Below are 18,299 nucleotides of genomic sequence, written 5' to 3'. Positions count from 1 at the left end.
TTGATTTTTTTTCCATCTCTTGTAAAGAGCTGCCCAGTGATAAGTGATGTTGGATGTGTCTGTCAGCTGACAGTGGCTGGATCTATAGCTCAAGAACTAAACCAGCAGGGAAGCCATCACTCTTGGATCTGTCCACAAGTTAAAGAAGGGCAGAGATTTCTATTGTGGCAGGGATTGCGAGCAAGAGGGTTTGACTTATTTTGTATGAAAGTCAATGCTTGACAAAGCAAATGTCTGGCCCTGAATCTCATAGTGGAGAGATGTTTTCTCATGTGTCTACTGAGTAGGACTTTGCGTGGATGCTGACTTACTTGTACCTTGTGTGAATTAAAGTTACGTTGCTCATGGCTTGAAGACTTGGCTGAGAAGGTTGTACAGCAGAGATCCAAGTGAAGCTGCCCTTGGTTGGAGCTTTCCTACGGTTTAAATCATTGCTCTCTAAGCGGGTTGGGTGGGATGTCTCAGTCTTTCTTTGTGTCATGGAGAGTGACATGGCTACTGTTCAATGGGATGTGTTACTCAGAGGTGTCAGGTGGAGTTCTAGGAGTGTTTTAAGAGGTATGCTGAAGTGTCCTTGTAACATTGTGTTCCATCTAGGTTTTAGACAAAGCTCCTAATTATTGGTAGGGCAGAGAATGAAGTGCTATTCTTACTGAAAATAAAGAAGTTAATATGGCATTTTACAGCTGTTTGCTCAGTGAGTTACAGAACCTGGGCTAGATATAAAACTGGTAGACTTTGTAAAACTAATGTGAATTTTGGGGGTTGTGTGGGGTCCTTGTTTCCTCCTGAAAGGAGCAGTAGATGTTGCCTGCTTTGAGCCTTCCCAGTCCGTGGGGAGGTCTTTCTCTGCACAGTAGGCCCCCTGTGGAAGAAGCAGGAAACCCAGTGCTGAAGACACAGTTGTCTATTTTTTTTTTTTAGCAAGTGTACTTAGTGTGTTTGAAAACTAGATACTTGTGTAATTTTGATTCAAAGGACGGGTTTATGGGGGCAGCTACCATGTTGTTCTTTCTTCACTGATTCTCTCTGCCAAGTGTTTAGCTGTGTTACCCCTACATGATGGGTTGATAGAGGTCACAGAAAACAAATAGTTTGTGTAACTTTCAGCTGATGAAAGAGGCTGTAGCAATGATTTTTCTTTTAATGAATCCTGATTTGCTATAAGGACAATTCAGGAAAATTGTTGTATGGAGGCTGTGTCTGCCTTAGTGTTCAGACCACATTTTGTGAGCTTGAAACTTAAGAATAGTGTGAGAAACTCTTGAAAACAGACCTGTGGATATTCAATACCAAGCCATCAGAAAACTACTTGCTTCATTGTATCTGGTAACGGAAGATGGGTGTTTTGACTTTAAGTAAGCTGTTGAGGATGTCCCTCCTCTTCCCACTGCCCTTTGAATTTCTGCAATGCAAACAGTGAATGGTACAAAATACCCAAACTTTGAAGCTTTACAAAGAAGGGAAATGTTTTTTTTTTCTGCATTTCAGGGGGAAGTGAGGAATTTAAAAGCCCTCAAGCCCCTTATGTGAAGTTGTCATTTTTCTTCACTTATTGAAAAGTTTTTGACAAAATGAGACTGACTTACTTGTAATGTGTGCTGTATGACATTACTGAAAATGCAGAGATTGCTGAGTTGTTTCTATTTGGTGTCTGTCCCTGTTCTACTTTCAAATTGTTGAATATGAAAATCTGTGTTATATTAAAAAGTAAAAGTGACCATGTAATTCATTAATCTTTAAACATTTCCAAATTTTTCCAGATAATTGAATAACCTCTCTGAGTATTTATGTAATATAAAATTTCATAAAAATACATTAAACTGATTGACATTTATGTAGGAAAAGAGTTAGAGTTTCACCACACATTTTTGTGTTATTGTGTGCTTAATTGCTTTGTAACTGGGAGAATTGAGGTGGCTATGTTGATGTTTTGTAAAGAAAGAGCTTTTACCTATTAACATAGCCTTCCTAGAGGAAACAAGCAAAAATCAATGGCTGGTAAAGAAACTTAAGGAATCTCATGGAACTTTAAAAAAACTCATTTTGTAAAGGACATGCTTAGTTAGAGATGAGGTTATGGTTGTTTTTTTACCATACTGATTCCTTTTCATGCCTTTAATCCTACTTTGCATTTTATCAACTGGAATGATACTTATTGGGCAAAATTGGTGTAAGTAAAGGCTTTGAGGTGCTGAAATTCATGGGAATACGCTCCTAATAGAAAACAGTTGATGCTTTCATTAGGCATGTGATGTTTATTGGGAAATGAGATAGCATCTTCCTGCTCTTTTACAAGGAAAGCAAGAATTAAGTTGCCCAGATGGCATTTTTAGTAGTACAATTTACTGCTGTCATGACAATGTAGGCTGAAACTTTTTTTCTTCATAAAGATTTCAATCTCATATAAAATTTGTTTTCAGTCTATGTAAAAATAGTAGTGTAATAAGCCAAGTGAATGCTTAGATAAGAATGTTTACCTGCTGTATAGGAGAAGATGGGAGGATTAAGTGGTGAGTGTTTGTAAGATACTGTGAAGATGGGGCTTTCTAGATAAATACCAATAAGACGCTCCAAATATATGACAGAAAACCTTCAAAATATGTTGCCTTTTCTTCTGGCCATTGCTTCTTAAAAATCATTGCCAACAAAATAGTTGAATTATATTGCTTGATTTCAACTTCAATGTGAAGATGCTAGTTTAAAATGGATTTCTGAACTAAAGCATGCTTTTTGAAAACTCAAGTGTTTTAATATTTCTGAAAGATAGTAATATAATGCTTTTATCCTTTGGAATAATGGTGGATACTTTAGAACACAATTTTGCAAGTTACCTTGGCAGTTCTGCCCACCTTATTTAGAATCTTCTTGAGGCTTGGATGTGTTGGTGTGTTTATTTAAAAACGGAACAAATTTTCATGATCTTGAGTTGTGTTGGGAATTGTGTGATGAGTGAGATTTATTTATCTTGTCCAAAGGCTTATCTGAGTGTTTGCTCATGTGTTAATAAAATGATATAATAGTTTGATGGGTTTGATTGCCTCATAATTCAGTGGTTATGTGCTTAGACCAAAGCCTTAAGCTGGCTGTCAGAAAACCCTGGCTGAGTGCCAGCACATGTGCAGGAAGTGGTGTGCTTCCATTTGCTACTTTCTCGTTGTCCTGTCACGCACATCCCCATGCTCCCCATTCTCTTGCTCTGAAAACTTGTCCTCATCCTCCTTTTTTCCCACCAGCCACAGAGCTGCCCTTTCCTACCTTGCCCTGCTTTGGCAGGAGCTGCGTCCTTGTGCTGGCCCGTGTCTTGGAGCCACCTCTGTAAAGCAACAAGATGGTGATGGGCAGCCACTACCTGCCTTGGTGGCGTGTCCTGGACTCCAGGACAGATACCCCTGTCCCTACTTCCAAGGCTCTGGTCATCAGCTCTGGTGGGGATTGTGCTCGGGCAACTGCTGACTAAGCTGGTAATAAATAACAATCTGGAGATACATGCTTACACTGGGGTAAGTATCTCCAGACAGAAGCACTCCAAATGTTGTTTTTTATTTTTCTTATGCTCTGCTACTTTTCACTGTTCACCTACTGATTGTGATATCTCCTCTGGGTGTCCTATACTTTTTTCTGTAGAGCACAATTAATATCACACAGTGCTGTCGTAAAACCAACATTGAATTGTGATCAAGGTTAAAAATGAATGAATTTACTGAGCATACATAATGAATTGTTACTGAAGAGTTTTTCCTTTTCTGTTTCTCCCCTTATTTCTCATAAAATGAAGGACCTTTTTGTTTCAGAAAAGCATTAAGACACTAGCAAATCCTCAGTTGCTGTAATGAGCATTCACTCAGAAGATGGTTGTGCTTGCTCTTACTAGAACAGTAATATTGGTGGCATAGATAAGGGTGATTGCTACAGATGTGCATTCAGTTTAACTCATAACCCATACAGAAAATGCACATTTGTGAATGTGCAGTTTTTCCACCACAGTTACTAACTCATTAGAACACGACAGTCCCTTAAAAAATATTTAATATTTGGCCAAATGTATTCTGCCCTTTTTTTTCATCCCTGAGTTTAGCAATTAAAATGGAGTTGAATTAAGTCTTTTGCCTTACTTTTGTTTTTGTGGTCTTACAACTGACTATGACTCTTGGACTTTTACCTATTTTCAGGTGATTTTTTCCCATCCAGCTTCTTACAGGCCCTGGTCTGCTTAGCTTCCAAGTTTAGAGGAGATCAGGTGTTCTCAGCCCAGTATAGCAAAAGTGCATAAAATACAGTACTGTTTTGTAACCCTGACTTGATATTTCAGAGGAGGAAATTAATATTATTGAGGAAGGCAATATTTACTTTTAATTTTTTTTTCTCCCTGAATAGGAGAATTGTTGAGTTACTGAGCTCATGCATTTGTCTTGGGAGAAGTGTGCGTGTGAGGTGATTGGATATAGATAAAAATCTGCAAGTATTTGTATGCATATGTGGCACATAGTTTAGCTTAAGAAATATATTTCAGCAGTATCTAAAGGCTTTTTCAGATAAAACATTGCCTCTGCTGGAATTAATTGTGAATTCTTATTTCTCTTTGCCCATCCTTTTTATTTGTATTTTTTAACCAGAACAAGTTGTTTGTGGTATTATTTATATTTGTATCTTCACAATTGGAATTGTTATCAATAGATGAAGTTATTGTGATTCATAGTTTTTTAGACAATTAACTGAGATTGTGTGTGTGGAGGGGAACGAATTAATCTGTTGTCTCCATAATTCTCTGTGCTAAATTAAATTAAATAAATCAATTTTCCTTCTTTTCAAATGCATATGCTGGCTCCTTGAACTAGCATCTGCTAACTTGGGTTAGTCATTGAAGATACTGTCTGAAGCATACATGTGGTTTGGCATAGTTAATATGTATAGAAAAACTCAAATTTTTTGTGCTATGAAGTGTATAGCACTTGTTCAGTACGCATACTACCACATGGTAGCACTTCAAAAGAGACAAATTACTGCCTTAAAAATACTATCCACATTAGTAGTGGTGCTATAAAAGGGATATTTTTCAATATAGCTGTTTTTCAATATAGTTTAACCAGATTAACCAAAATTTCCCACATTCATTTTGCCAGTTAAATTCAGAGAAGTGTTAGTGCAGAAGCTGGGTGCTGGCTCTTCTGATGGACTGTTGTGTGCCATGGAAGGTATGCCTAGTCCTGAGTAAATTTTAAGTAGTTTTAGTTGATCTGTCTTCTGGGTGTTCAACATTTTGCAAGGAAACAATATCTATCTTCAGGTTTGAGGAGGCTGTTGAGGGTGAGGGAACAGTAAAGGTCCACCTTGTTCTTGAACCACTGACTTGCCCTCGTGAAGGCCTGTGCACCTTTTGCTGTTTGAGCACATAGTGAAAGGACAAATTCGTGCAATATGAGTCAACACAAGCATTTAATTGTGAAATGCAGACCGAAGGCTACACAGATGTTGTTTGTTGCCTACTTTGTGCAGGGTCCACTGCAGTGAGCTGGGTGAGGAGCAGTGTAAAACTGGTCAGTCTGTGGCTCGTAATACCGGGTACAAAGGTCTTCCACTGGGGTGGACCTTGGCTTTTTAGGAGGCATGTTGGTTGCTGCTCTTAAAACCAGATTTCTTAAGGCATATCAACTTAAAGTATGTTTTGGAAATTAAGGCCTTGAGCATCTGAGGTGTCATCAAGTGTATTGCCTCCAGGCCACCTTTGATCAGGGTCTCACATGTCATAATGTTTACTGACAATCTGAATGTGCCCAGGCGGAAATGCATCTCCTCCGATGGTAAGGGTAACTATTTAAAGACTAAATTTCAGCAACATGCCCATGTGTATGTGACCCCATGAGAGGTGAATTCTAATGAATTGTTTGTAAAGAAACAATTTGGCGATAAGTAAACTTGCATCATATATCAGGTTGCTGCAAGAACACTTGTTTTGGAAGTGTTTTAGGAATAAGCTGTTACTTCAAGAAGGTTGTGAATTTGCTAGTTGTTGTAAAACTCCGGAGTCTTAGATTTGTTTGCATTTTGAAATAATCATGTGGATCTTTTTTCAGTCCCTCAGTCTATTTGACCTATTCTTAAATCAGGTTTTCAAATAGTGAAGTTATAGACCAAGGATATTTTAAGGTATAGAAAACATGACTGAATTGTCCCAGTGTTGAACGGGTCATCATATCAGTGCTCAGTTCTTTCTCCTTGTATCTGATATATGATATAATTTTGTTGGGTTTTGTTGGTAACATAGGGTATATCTCTCCTAAATGTTAAAGCCCAGACAAAGCCACTAATGTTGCCAGTACTTTTTAGAAAAAAAAAAAAGACTTTGTTATTTTAGTATTTACTTGAATCTTTTATATTTATTAAAACAAATTGAGTTCAGGGGAAAAAATACCCACCAATCTACTGTAATAGGATTTACTGTCAAGGTTTTGCAGTTGAGGCATTTTGCTAATACAAACACACACAAATCAGTCATATTCAAGCAAAATACCCATATTGTATAGTTTTGCACTTTTTCTGTTTTAAACAAATTATAGTAACACTTTCTAGCTTCATTAATCCCCCCCATTTGTTTGCAAACTAACAAAAAAATCACCCCTTTAGAGGGAGGGGGGTGGTTTTGGTTTTTTTATTAACAGCAAAAGAGAATCTTCTGTTAAAAAAAAATCCACCCCAGAACGGTGCTCAGGAGGTGTATGATGGCTCAGGAGACAAAGGTTGCGCATTCTCAATGCAAGCAGCACCACTGAGAAGTGCAAACACAGCTGTGAGGTTTCCTTCTCATAAGGACACTCCTGAACAAATACTTTAGATGTAGGTACATTGTTTAAATGTGGGGTAAAGGGGGGGAAGCATCCTGGTCTGGTTGTTCCCCTGCCCTTTTCTTTGCTTACCCCAGTTCTGGGCGCTCTCAGACTTAGTGGCACTTTTTAGTGGCACCTTTGCAATGTGATTTGGGAAGGACTATGACATGAAACAATGAATTCATTAGAAAAAGTGCATGACTGTCCCAAATCCTTACAGATTGAGGACTGTGTAGAAGGAGGAGTGAGCTTTTGCCCAATCTGTGCTAAACTTCTAGGTAGAAAAATGATGTTCTGCATATTGGGCAAATGATGTAAAGAAACAGTGGTAATGGTATCAACAAAAGCAACTTGGGGGCTGTTATCCATTTGTGCAAGTTGGCAGCTTGTTGGAGCTATCTAGCTACTAATACATGTTATAAAATATATATGTTTGGTTAAAAGAGTTTCCATTTCTCCCTGGTGGGGACTGCATCATGTTTTAATTTCTGCAGTTGTTTTCCTAAGGCAAAGATGTTAGCTATTGATGCTTTATTGGTTCTTTGACATTTTTTCCACTATTGCCTTCATTATCATCTAACTGCTAACAGTCATGAGAGGAGGAAATGCTGACTTGAAATGTGGATGGTTTTCGTTGAGTCCTCTTTCTTTTGGACAATATCTCTTACATCATACTCAGTTACAGGTTTGTTTAAGAAAAGAAGTTATCCTGGAACTTGGTTACCAGTTACCTCTCAGATGAACACTTTTAAGAGTATGATATACCTTTATTCGACTCTGTAAAAGATCTGGAGGTTTTCTTATGGTATTCCCACTCTTCAGTATTGCACTTCTCAAGGGAGGAATTATCTGGATGTGCCAACCACATGATTTCATTGGAATCTATATCTAAGTATCTTTTCCCCATCATTACATGACCACCCCTACTTTGGCAATGTCCACAATTACAAAAGAATTGCCACTGCAAGGAGCAGTCTAGCTCGGCTATCTTAAAGTCCACATTTCATTTCATTCTTACAAAATCTTTTATCTCTTTCAGCTGCTTTTGAAAATCCTTTCTAGTGTTTCCTCTTTATGGCTTCATTTGGCTAGAAAGGATCTAACCATAATTTCATTTTTAGCATGTTGCAGCAAGTCATGTGAAAAACAAGTCTTGCTTTCCACACAGATAATACCTTTGAAAAGCTTATTTTAACCAAAATAATTCATTCTAGCTACATTTAATAACTGGATCATATGCTTTTTCAATTAAAAATTGAAAAAGAGCAATTGGTCAGAGCAGTTTGTTCTGGGGAGGTCTGTGTTCTGAGGTCTGCCCCCCAAAAAATCCACCAAAACCTTTTAAGTTTAAGAACTGAGCTTCTTTGACAAGCTAGATCTTAGCTTTGCTTTTGAGAGAAATGTTGAGATGCTGAAGCATCGGGGCTGCTGGTTAAGGAGCTTCAGACTGACCACTGTTTCTGGAAGTTGTACAGTGAACTTCCTTTGACCTGGCAGGGGGAAGGTTTTCATTCTCACTTTGAAATAGCTGTTAGATCAGTTCTGCAGGCTCTCCTGAAGAGTGTGGTGGCATCTCTAGATGGGCCTTGGTTTAGAAGCAGGCACATGGTGGAGGCCTTTCCTTTGCTGGCTGAGTGTTAGGGACTGAGGCTTGGGTGGGTTTGCTGTACTAGTTTTGGGATGTTGTATTATCATGGTGCCCTGGATGAAACACTAATTTCGAGCCATTTCTATTAAGGTACTATGAAGTAGAATGCAATCGCCAACATATGCTGATAGAAGAAGTCTGCAAGGGTTTATATAAGTGTTTATAAATGTTACTTTAAAAATACAGTCAGTCAGATATGGCAGTTTAACGAAAAGGGCCAGAGACTGCAGAATGTAGTTTGTGCTGTAAGGGTGGGTGATAAGTTGAAAAAATATTTGTCGAGTCCTGAAAAATGTCTCCTAGTATCTTTGTTTGGATTTTATTTCCTTTTGAAAAAGTATGAAGTGGGGCCTGAAAATGTGGCACGTTCTGCCCCTAATGAATGTGTTGCTTTTTTATAATGAATATCATGTTTTCATCTGCTCAAGGAGAAGCCTTAAAAAATTTAACAAAAAATGAATGCATAAGGGGTGTGTGTTTTATCTTTGTAGTTTTTGCAGCTGCAGACAAAACTGAAGGATTGTGTAGTGTTTTTGCATTTGATTTCCTGTTAGTTGGCTCTGAGCATTGGTTCATCTGATAATCACACTGAAATCTGTTTCCTTAAGTTTAACCAGCAGGCACTGTGTCTGTCTGTTTAAAAGGTCTGATAAGTGATAAGGTGTGTTTCTCTGCTCAGTGGAATTATGTTAAATATTCCTGAATAGAATTCTGTTCCATAAAGGTGATCTGTTTGAATGAAGCATTTAGTAGAAATAAAATTTATGTGGTTGGTACAATGAAACATTACAGGTGTTGGTGTAAAAAGCCTGACAAAAAAAACATTGTCAACTTTTTAAAGTAACTTACTGTATATAGATGTGTGTGTATTACATACAACATTATGTACATACACGCATTCTTTGCATTTATATACATCTAAAAAGAAGAAACAGTGTTGAAAAAGAGAAGATAAATACAGTCAAAACTATCTGACAGCTATAGCTGGTCCCCCAAACTCTTAACATAAACGTACTTTTTTGTTGTGAAAAAGACATAGATAGTTTATAATCTATTTCGTATATTCATGAAATAATTCTCCTTTTGATTCCACAAGTTAATTCCAGTCAGTATTGCAACTTAAATTACAATATGTCTTTGTTAATAATTGGTAAAATGTTACTGCTTAATGAAACCCAGTATCATTTTTTTTTATGAATGAGCAAGGTAATGCACACTGTAAATGACATGTAACAGTTTGTTGATCGCTTTAGCAATTAAATGCAGCTGAAAAAAGTCTGCTTACTGAGGCTGGTCTTACTCTCATTCTCTGAGGAAGCTCTGGATTTTAATGAAGACAGTCCAGCAGTGAGTAAACAAATTTATGGGCAGTTGCAAAAATTAAAATAAAATAAAATACAATTTACTCACTTAATATCAAGCTTTCTCTCTAAATAGTACAAATTGTGTAAGTTTACTTTTTAAACATACTTTTTATTTAATCTAGTTCAATACCAGATGGAAATGATGCGAAGCCTCCGCCATGTAAACATTGATCATCTTCACGTTGGCTGGTACCAGTCCACGTACTATGGCTCTTTTGTCACTCGTGCCCTCCTGGACTCCCAGTTCAGCTACCAGCACGCAATTGAGGAGTCTGTAGTTCTCATTTACGGTTAGTATGAGGTTTCCTTTATTATTCTTTTCCCTTCTTAATATTATTACTACTATTTTTGTATTCTGTCTTTTGCCTGTAAGAGTAGCCTGGCAGGCCTTTTCGAGTAAATACCAACCCTGTGTCTACGGCAGCCTCAGCAGCAGCTAAGTCTAGACAGGGTTTCCTTCTTTCTGTTTATTTTTCTTGCTATCAGAGCCCTGATGTGTACGTTTTGGAATGCTGGAGTAGCTGCTTCATTTTTATTCCTTCATCTCCCCTCCCTCGTGGAAGGGGCTGGTGGAACCCGACCAGATGTCTAACAAACCCCGCTTGCTAGCGTGTCTGGCTCTGTACGTGACTGACCAATCATCGCACGAATTGCCAAGTTTTTTTTATACCTCTGACAGAAGCATATAAAACCTGGACTGTTTCTTAGCACAAAGATTTTTTTCTTTTCTGCCTATTTAATGGTGTTTCCTCAAGCTCTCCAGACCAGATGTTCTGTGCTGTATCAGAACCGTAGGCAATTTAACAGCTTTATAGCCTCCCCCTCCCCAAACACTCACAGTTTGCCATATCTGGCAGACTTGCATATAGTTTCCAGCTGAGAAGTAAATGTAACGTCCTGAGTATCTGTCAGAAAAAATACTAATGAATACGATCAATCTTATGAGCTGCCCCAAAATTGTTTCAGTATGTTAACAATTGGATTACAGTAAAGAACAAGTTGTTAAAGTATACTTATATTGGCTGGAAACATTGCATCATCAGACCTTGATGAATTTTCCACTTGTTTCAGTCTATTTTGGTTTTCATTTTATCACCGATTGCTAAAAGTTTTACTGTGTTAAGTTTCAGACAACATGAATGTTAACACAGCTTTTATTCTCATGTTGGCATGCTTCAGCCGTTATCATGCTGCAAGTGTTAAGCTTCTTTGTCCAAGGAATGTAACAGTTTGTTTAGAAAATTTCCCCCTAAATTCTGCAGAGTATGTCAAGGCAAAACGAATCTTTTTATATACCAGTTACACTGACATACACGAAGCAGCATGGCAACTTGATCTGAATTAGCTTATTGCTACTCTAAAATTACATTTGTTAATATAAAATATAGTTTAATGAATATTTTAATTTACTGCATAATAGCTGGAAGGAAAAATCTTTATTTAAATGAGGTCGCTGTTATGTAAGTTCTGTGGATAATTCATATGAAAGAAAAGAAAATGTGAATTGGACCTTTAATGTGGAAATAATGTGAGTAGAATGGGTCTAGGTCCCCGCCATGTTCTCCAACTGAAGTTTACTAATTCACTTCACTATATATTGTTGGATGTATTTTACCTTGCAGTACAATAGGATTGCCTTTGCTATAGTGTCTTTTTTGTGTTCATTGTCTTAATTTTTGTTAATAGGACTACTTAGTTATTTTCCTCCTATCTTTGTCACTCAGATATTTAAAAATAAAAAAGGCAATCTGGGTTTGTTAATACTGCTGATATTATGCTTCTTCCATTTTTAATGAATAGATCCCATTAAGACTGCCCAAGGGTCTTTGTCCCTGAAGGCATATAGGCTGACTCCCAAACTGATGGAAGTTTGCAAAGAAAAAGACTTCTCTCCAGAAGCGTAAGTAACTTCAAAGAATGTTTTATCACAGGATTTGCTGAATTTGGGGTGCAGAATAGTACATGGGATAATGAAACACTGTATTTTAAAATCTCATGTAACAGTGTATGCTGGAAAAATGGATCTATGTGGGTAGTGATAGATGAGCACTGATACAGGGGGCTGATAAGGTGTGAAAGTCAGGGTAAGTGGTGGAACTTGAACTGATTTTGGGGTTAGTCAGTGGATGTGCTGGAAGGACCATGGAGAAGATAGCTGTATCTGAGAACAGAGCCAAAAACAGACAAAGAGAAATGGAGGAAGGGAAATACCTGGTCTGTCTTGAAGGAAAATAGAACAGGTATTCTGGAATAGCTGTTGCTGTGTATTTATTCCAAATTAACTCCCCCATGTGGACACAATCTTCTGGAGTAAAGTAGGATAATTACTCTGTTTCAGAAGATGAGCTGCTTGTTACAGATGTAGGCCTTAGCTGGCATCCTTTTCCTCCAGCAGCTTGCTGTTCAACAGCAAAAGCACAAGCACATGTTAAAATTACTTCACTGAGAAAAAACATAATCATTTCGTTGCTTGGTGTCTAAACATTTCCATGATGAACAAACAAATTTGTGATTAGTCCAAAAAAAAAAGGGGGGGGAAGGCAAAATCGAAAAGATTTTATTCCAAAATCCGATATGAATACAGAGAAGTTAAGACTGTATTTCTTAGAAACTTGTAGATCATGCTTTTATTTCCAGATTTAATGAAAGGTATTACTATCTGCTTTATTATAAAGCAATAGCAATAGTTTGTTATGTGCATATTGTAAAAAAATACACACTGGAAGTTTATATTTTAATATTCACCATAGAATTTAATTATTCCAAAACATAGGCTATTTTGTGAATCTAATTTTTTGGCCAGTAAAAATTTTAATTATTCTGCTATTTGGGAAATCATTTTTCATTGTAGTAGTTATGATGTTAAATATATTTTAGTGTCATGTGGTAACTAACTGTTCACTTTTATTTAAGAAACCCTGATGACAGGGAAATCAGTAAAATATTTTGGAAGGGGCAGAGTTAATCCTGTCAGTGCAGTCTGTTGCTGGAGGCTTTTTCATGTAGGTAATGTATTAGCAAGCAAGGCAGCTGCCTGACTTGTGAGAGTTTTTCCTAGAGCAGCTTTTCCTAGTCTTTGTAAACGTGAGGTTTTGCCATGCAAATGCGCTCTTACCAGAACTTCACTCATGTTAGATTGTGGAACTATGACAATCAAGAGTTTTTACAAAATTGCCAATTGTTGGAGCAGCAATTCAACAAAGAGAATAAGAGAGGTACTGGTTATATTGGTAAATATTCTTTAACTTTTTCTCACAGCTTGAAAAAAGCAAATATTGCATATGAAAACATGTTTGAAGAAGTGCCCATTGTAATTAAGAATTCATACCTGATCAATGTGATGTTGTGGGAACTGGAAAAGAAATCTGCAGTAGCCGATAGACATGAATTGCTCAGTCTGGCTAGCAGGTAAGTACTTGTTACAGTAATGGATGTACTTTTATTCGCTTTCCCAAACCACAGCTGAACACCTTGGGTGAAATCCCAGTCTCATGCAAGCTTTGCCTTGACTTTTAATGGAGTTAACACTTTACCATTCATGTTCTTTTGCTGAAGGAAATTTGCATGGTAAAACTGTAGCATTAGAGTCAAGGACTAAATTCAGTCTGTAATCCACATAGCTGCACTGCTTGTGGTGTGAATTTCTTCAAGAAAATACGGGCACTCAGAAAATTTAGGCAAATAGATCTGTATGTAAAAGCTGGTTGTTAAATATTCCTTAAGTAATTATATGAGTTATTTTAATAAAAAAGAAATTGCAGTTGTTTTACTTTGGTAGCAGGATGAATTTGAAAATAAAATAAAATAATAAAGGCTCTGAGAAACTAACAGAAGTGCTCAGACTGATTGTCATGACAGCCAGCATTCATAAGGTCAGAAATTGTTTGAGTTTCTAAAATGATCTTCTTATAACTTTAAGAATAAATATTTTGTTCTTGTGGCACTTTGTCCTGAAAATACGCTTCTGATTACAAAACTGGAATGCCTTCTAGCAGTATGATCAAAAATTTGGTGGTGCTTAAATCTTACACAACATAGTACAGTTATTTGGATTATTATTGGGCTTACCAAAACAACCAGATACACAGTATCTGTATCTACATACAACAAGATGCAGTATCTTGTTGTATGTAGAAACTGGGTTTTTGGGGTATAACACTACTTATACATCAAGGTGTTGTCTGCCGAGCTTCTGATCCTAGTGGCCTCTTTTCTTTTTCCTTTTTTGTGCTGCCTGCCCCCCCACCCCATATAAGACTGAAGATAATGATCCATATTTCTAGTGGAAATTTTCCACTCTGTCTACTTGAGCTTATGTGGAGGTATTGAGAGATCTGATAGGTTTTAGAGAAAGTGGTCAAGAGAGAACAGGTATGGGGTTGAACTCTTCTGGGGAATTTACAAATGTCACAAGTGATGCTTAGTCAGTAATTCTGTCCAGTAAAGTTGTGACTTAGCGCATTGGAATTAACGAAGTGAAGAATTTTTGCTGAGATATTCGATCCGTTTGACTCCACAGGCTTTTTGTCAGGCTCCTTCTTTCCTTGTTCAAAGATCACAAACCTTACCCCATCTGAGGAGAGGCTGGATACTGGATGTAGGAGATGACAATGATTTGATTCCTTCTGAGCTCTGTCACTTCACTGTGAAAAAGAGGACCATGCTGAGGATATAGCAGGTTTCCAGGTGACCTGACAGTCCTTGGTTGTTTCTATGACTTTGCTCCTGTATAAAGGGCTGGGACTACCCAGCACCCTGGATCCTAGCAAGGGGTGCTGCTGGTCACACAGTACAATTCTGGAAAAGGAAAGTAATTTGAACAGATCACAAGCCACAGTTGAAGTTTTTCATCAGCTTTACATCTTACGTAGTAACTGTTCAGTACCACTGCCCTGGCTCAAGATCAAAGATAAGAACTGTACAAATTGTTTTCTGTTCTGGAGTGACGGTGTTAAAAGCCTGGTGCAAGACAGGCTTTTGTGTTGGTCCTCATATCAGTAAAGGGGACGAGAAGTGAGCAAGAGAAACATGAACCCAAAATTAAAAACAGACTTTCCGGGCAGATTTTTCTGGCTCACCTGGTCTATTTGAGGAACTTAAGGTGATTAGTTTGGTTTGAAGGAGAGAAGATTTTGGAAATTACCCCAGTGGGTTGCTTGGAGGTTTTTGTATGTGTCCTTTTTTTAATATTTGATAGCTGCTTTTAGTTACCATGCAGGTTACATTCAGTGATATCTTACATTGGTATAACTCAGCAGCTAGCAAATTAAAACATTTTAATGCTTGTTTATTCAAGGTAGGGTGACTTGTACTGCTTGATGAAATATTTAACTAGTTTTTACTTGAATTCAGCTGCGAAAGTTGCTCTGTCAAAGAATATATTGCCCGAAGTATGGAAGTTCAAACCCCCGCTATTTGGAGTTTTATTTTCATTTTTCCGTATTTATTTTCACATTTCCTTATTTTTGTCTTTCAGCAGCTGTGGCTAAAACATTTCAGATAGCAGCTTTTAATTTTGGTGCCTGTCTTCTGCACTTTGCAATTGTTGCTGTCGTTGACAGTAACTTCAAGGCTCCTTTTGGGCTTTGGCCTTGTTGTTTTGTTTTTTTCTTTGTTTTGTTTGGGGGTTTTTTGTTGTTGGTTTATTTCTTTGGCATTTGGGGTTGGTTAGGCTTTTTTTGTTTTTTGGTGGTTTGGGGTTTTTTTTTGGTTCTTTTTGAGCATCCCTGAACCTTTTGTAATCTTCTGAAGCAATAGTTTTGGCAATAAAATTATTTACCCATAGTTCTTCTCCTCTGGAGAGTTTACTTCATCATGATTTTCACATGTTCAGCCACCCACCTTGTCTGAGTTTGAAGCTCTACCTATTTGAGGTACTTTGCCTGCACCTTAATATCATTCTCCTTTTAAAGTACGTTTGTGACTGTATATAGTAGTTTACTTTTTTGGGGCAAAAATTTGTGTTTCTCTTGTGAAATCTGAATTGACTGTAATATTTTAAGCAAAGAAGTTGAAAGCAGACTAGCACAAGGCTAGCAAGTAGTAGCAAGTAAAGACCCTTTTCTCAAACTGTTACCCTCCTGCTACCCTTAAGGACCAAAATATCTTGAAGACCTTGGAACACTGCCAGTCTTTTGATAGATACTCAAGAATTAAAATCCTGTCAGATAATGTTCCAGATCTTCAGAGAAATAATTGCAACCAACTTTCTCATTCTCATCCATCTCTTCCTTATTCTATTGATGATCTAGTTTAAATTAAAAAAACCTTTTTTGTGGTCTAGCTTCATAATAGTGTTGTTCTATAATATCTCAATTTGTCTCAAGCAATTTTTCTAATGGTGTGCGTCAGTAGAAGCAAACATGTGCTGAACATTTACTGCACTAGCATCTACTTGGCAGATATATTTTTCAAACATCAGATGCAGTGTCTTTGCGAAAGTGACAATAAGGAGGATTATGTTCGCTTTTGAAAACAATATTAAACTTTATACATTGTACTGCTTATTCAAAAATCTCAGTGTGCTTAACAGATTATTAGGATAATTATGAAAATCTCTAATTTGCAGAGGGGGGAACCTGACACAGAGAGGTTAAATGTGTTGCCCAAAGGCACACATCAAAGTTGGAGTAGAAAACGAATGGAGCTCAAGACTCCTGACTTACATATCTCATTCAAACAAAATCCTCTTAAACAGCACAGGTTGAACTCAGGCTGAAATGCTGAGATGTAGACAAGTTCTGCTAAGTGGTGGGAATGTTCCTTAGAAATTTTTAATCAAAAAGATGTGCTTTGCCCAGCAGTACCTCTATAATCCACCCAAAGCTGTTCTCACCAGGAGGAAAAACGCTGTACAAGGTGGCACCTTTCCCAAAAAGCAATGACTCGGAGAGAGGCCTCAGTAGAGCTGTTGGAAAGTGGAAAAAATGAGCAACAGATACAGCATTTTCTTATGCTTCCTCTTGCTGCTCCTTGTTCTTGTCTTCTTTAGCCATGGTGCAAGCAAAATAAAATCAAATAAGGGAGGGGGTCCAAATATGGCAATTGTAGGCAAGTTTAAGGGGGCATCTTTTTGGGACATCTCCAGCTTCAGAATTGTTATACCCAAAATTTAGTGCCTCGTTTACAGCATCATGACTCAGATCTTGGAGGGAGCTGAGGCACCCAGGCTCCCGGCCCAGTGTGGGTACGTGGGCTTCTCCAAAAGTGTGAGCTGAGGCCTGTGAGCTGTGTGTGGAAACAACTAAAACTAATGAGCAGGACATGGGCAGCTGAGAATGATGTGAATTGCTGCTGCTCTTTGAAGTTTGGGTGTCTCACTTGAGGCTTCATTTTGGGTGTTTCAGACCTTTAGCAAGTGTGACTGGAGTCCTTTTCTGATTAAAGATGCTGAACTAAATGTGGGCTTCATGTGTAGTTCCCCATTATGAATCCTACAGAAGTGGAGCCAGTTTGAGGTTCCAGCCCCAGCTGCTTGCCTCGTTTCTCCCTCTACCCCCATTTCATCTCTACACCCCTCCCACCCTCAAAGATTTTTATTCCCTCATCTGTTTCAGAATATGGCTGTACAAATAGCTTTGTGGAATAGTCTGATGGAAAAAGGCAGACTCCCACTCTTCCCTTCCAGCCCTTCCCTCAGCCTCCCTAAAAAAAAAAAAAAGAACCCCCAACAGGGGGTGGTTTTGCATTTACAGTAGACTATTTCACTAAAAGAGTTTGAAGTGTGCCCACGCAAACAGCTGAATCCATACAGCTGAGAGTGCTGTAATCTTTGGGCAAAGAGGGAGAGGCAGGAAGATGCCGATGCTGGAACTTCTTAAACTGACTTTGCTGGCAACAGTAAACTGCACCTTTGCTCTCCTTAAAATATATCTGCAAAGGGAGGCTCTGGTGCTACGAGCACTCCCTCAGGAAGAGGAAGGTTTGCATTCACGTCTCTTAGCCAGACCTGCATCCTGGCTGGATGTCCTTGTGTAGTGAGTAATCTGTGAGTTCAGTTAATGTACAGTTGTTGCTTTCTCTTTTGGTGGCTGCTGGACCGCAACACTGCCAGATGCAAGGCTCACTACTGGGAAGAAAAGACAGAAAAGACCAGGGCCATGAGTGTTACCTGCAGATTATGCTACTCCACAGGTTTCTACTTCTCACCCTCAGAATTAAGTGACCTTTGTGTTTGATAATTGTTAAACAAGGAATCAGAAGTAATCTGCGTGTCAAGGACCTGATTTCATATTTGCCCTTCTGTGTGAAGGATTATACCCCATCAAGTATAAGGCCATTACAGCAAAAATGCACAGCACAAGAAATTGCTTTCCAGGCTATACTTTCTAGTCTGTTTTATGTTTTAAACAGGCTTTGACAGTTTCCCTTTGACAGTTTGTATGTGTTTGTCCTTTTTTGGGCATTTTTGATTATGCCATCTAAGCTGCACAGATAAGTGTCAAATGATAAAGTTCTGGAAGT

At 38.0% G+C, this 18,299-nt stretch overlaps 1 protein-coding gene across 1 annotated transcript in view; it reads left to right on the top strand.

Moving 5' to 3' along the window:
• The window catches only part of EIF3H (eukaryotic translation initiation factor 3 subunit H), an 86,842-nt gene that overhangs the window by 60,260 nt on the left and 8,283 nt on the right, over positions 1-18,299 (top strand). Inside the window, exons 3-5 of the mRNA XM_027684371.1 lie at positions 9,959-10,126; positions 11,637-11,736; positions 13,095-13,244. Coding sequence (XP_027540172.1) covers positions 9,959-10,126; positions 11,637-11,736; positions 13,095-13,244 — 418 coding nt within the window. The remainder of the gene's footprint in view (positions 1-9,958; positions 10,127-11,636; positions 11,737-13,094; positions 13,245-18,299) is intronic.

This window comes from Neopelma chrysocephalum, unplaced genomic scaffold (assembly GCF_003984885.1).
Source record: "Neopelma chrysocephalum unplaced genomic scaffold, ASM398488v2 Primary Assembly neopelma1_66, whole genome shotgun sequence".
Lineage (NCBI taxonomy): Eukaryota > Metazoa > Chordata > Aves > Passeriformes > Pipridae > Neopelma > Neopelma chrysocephalum.
This window is presented reverse-complemented; position numbering and strand designations above follow the sequence as displayed.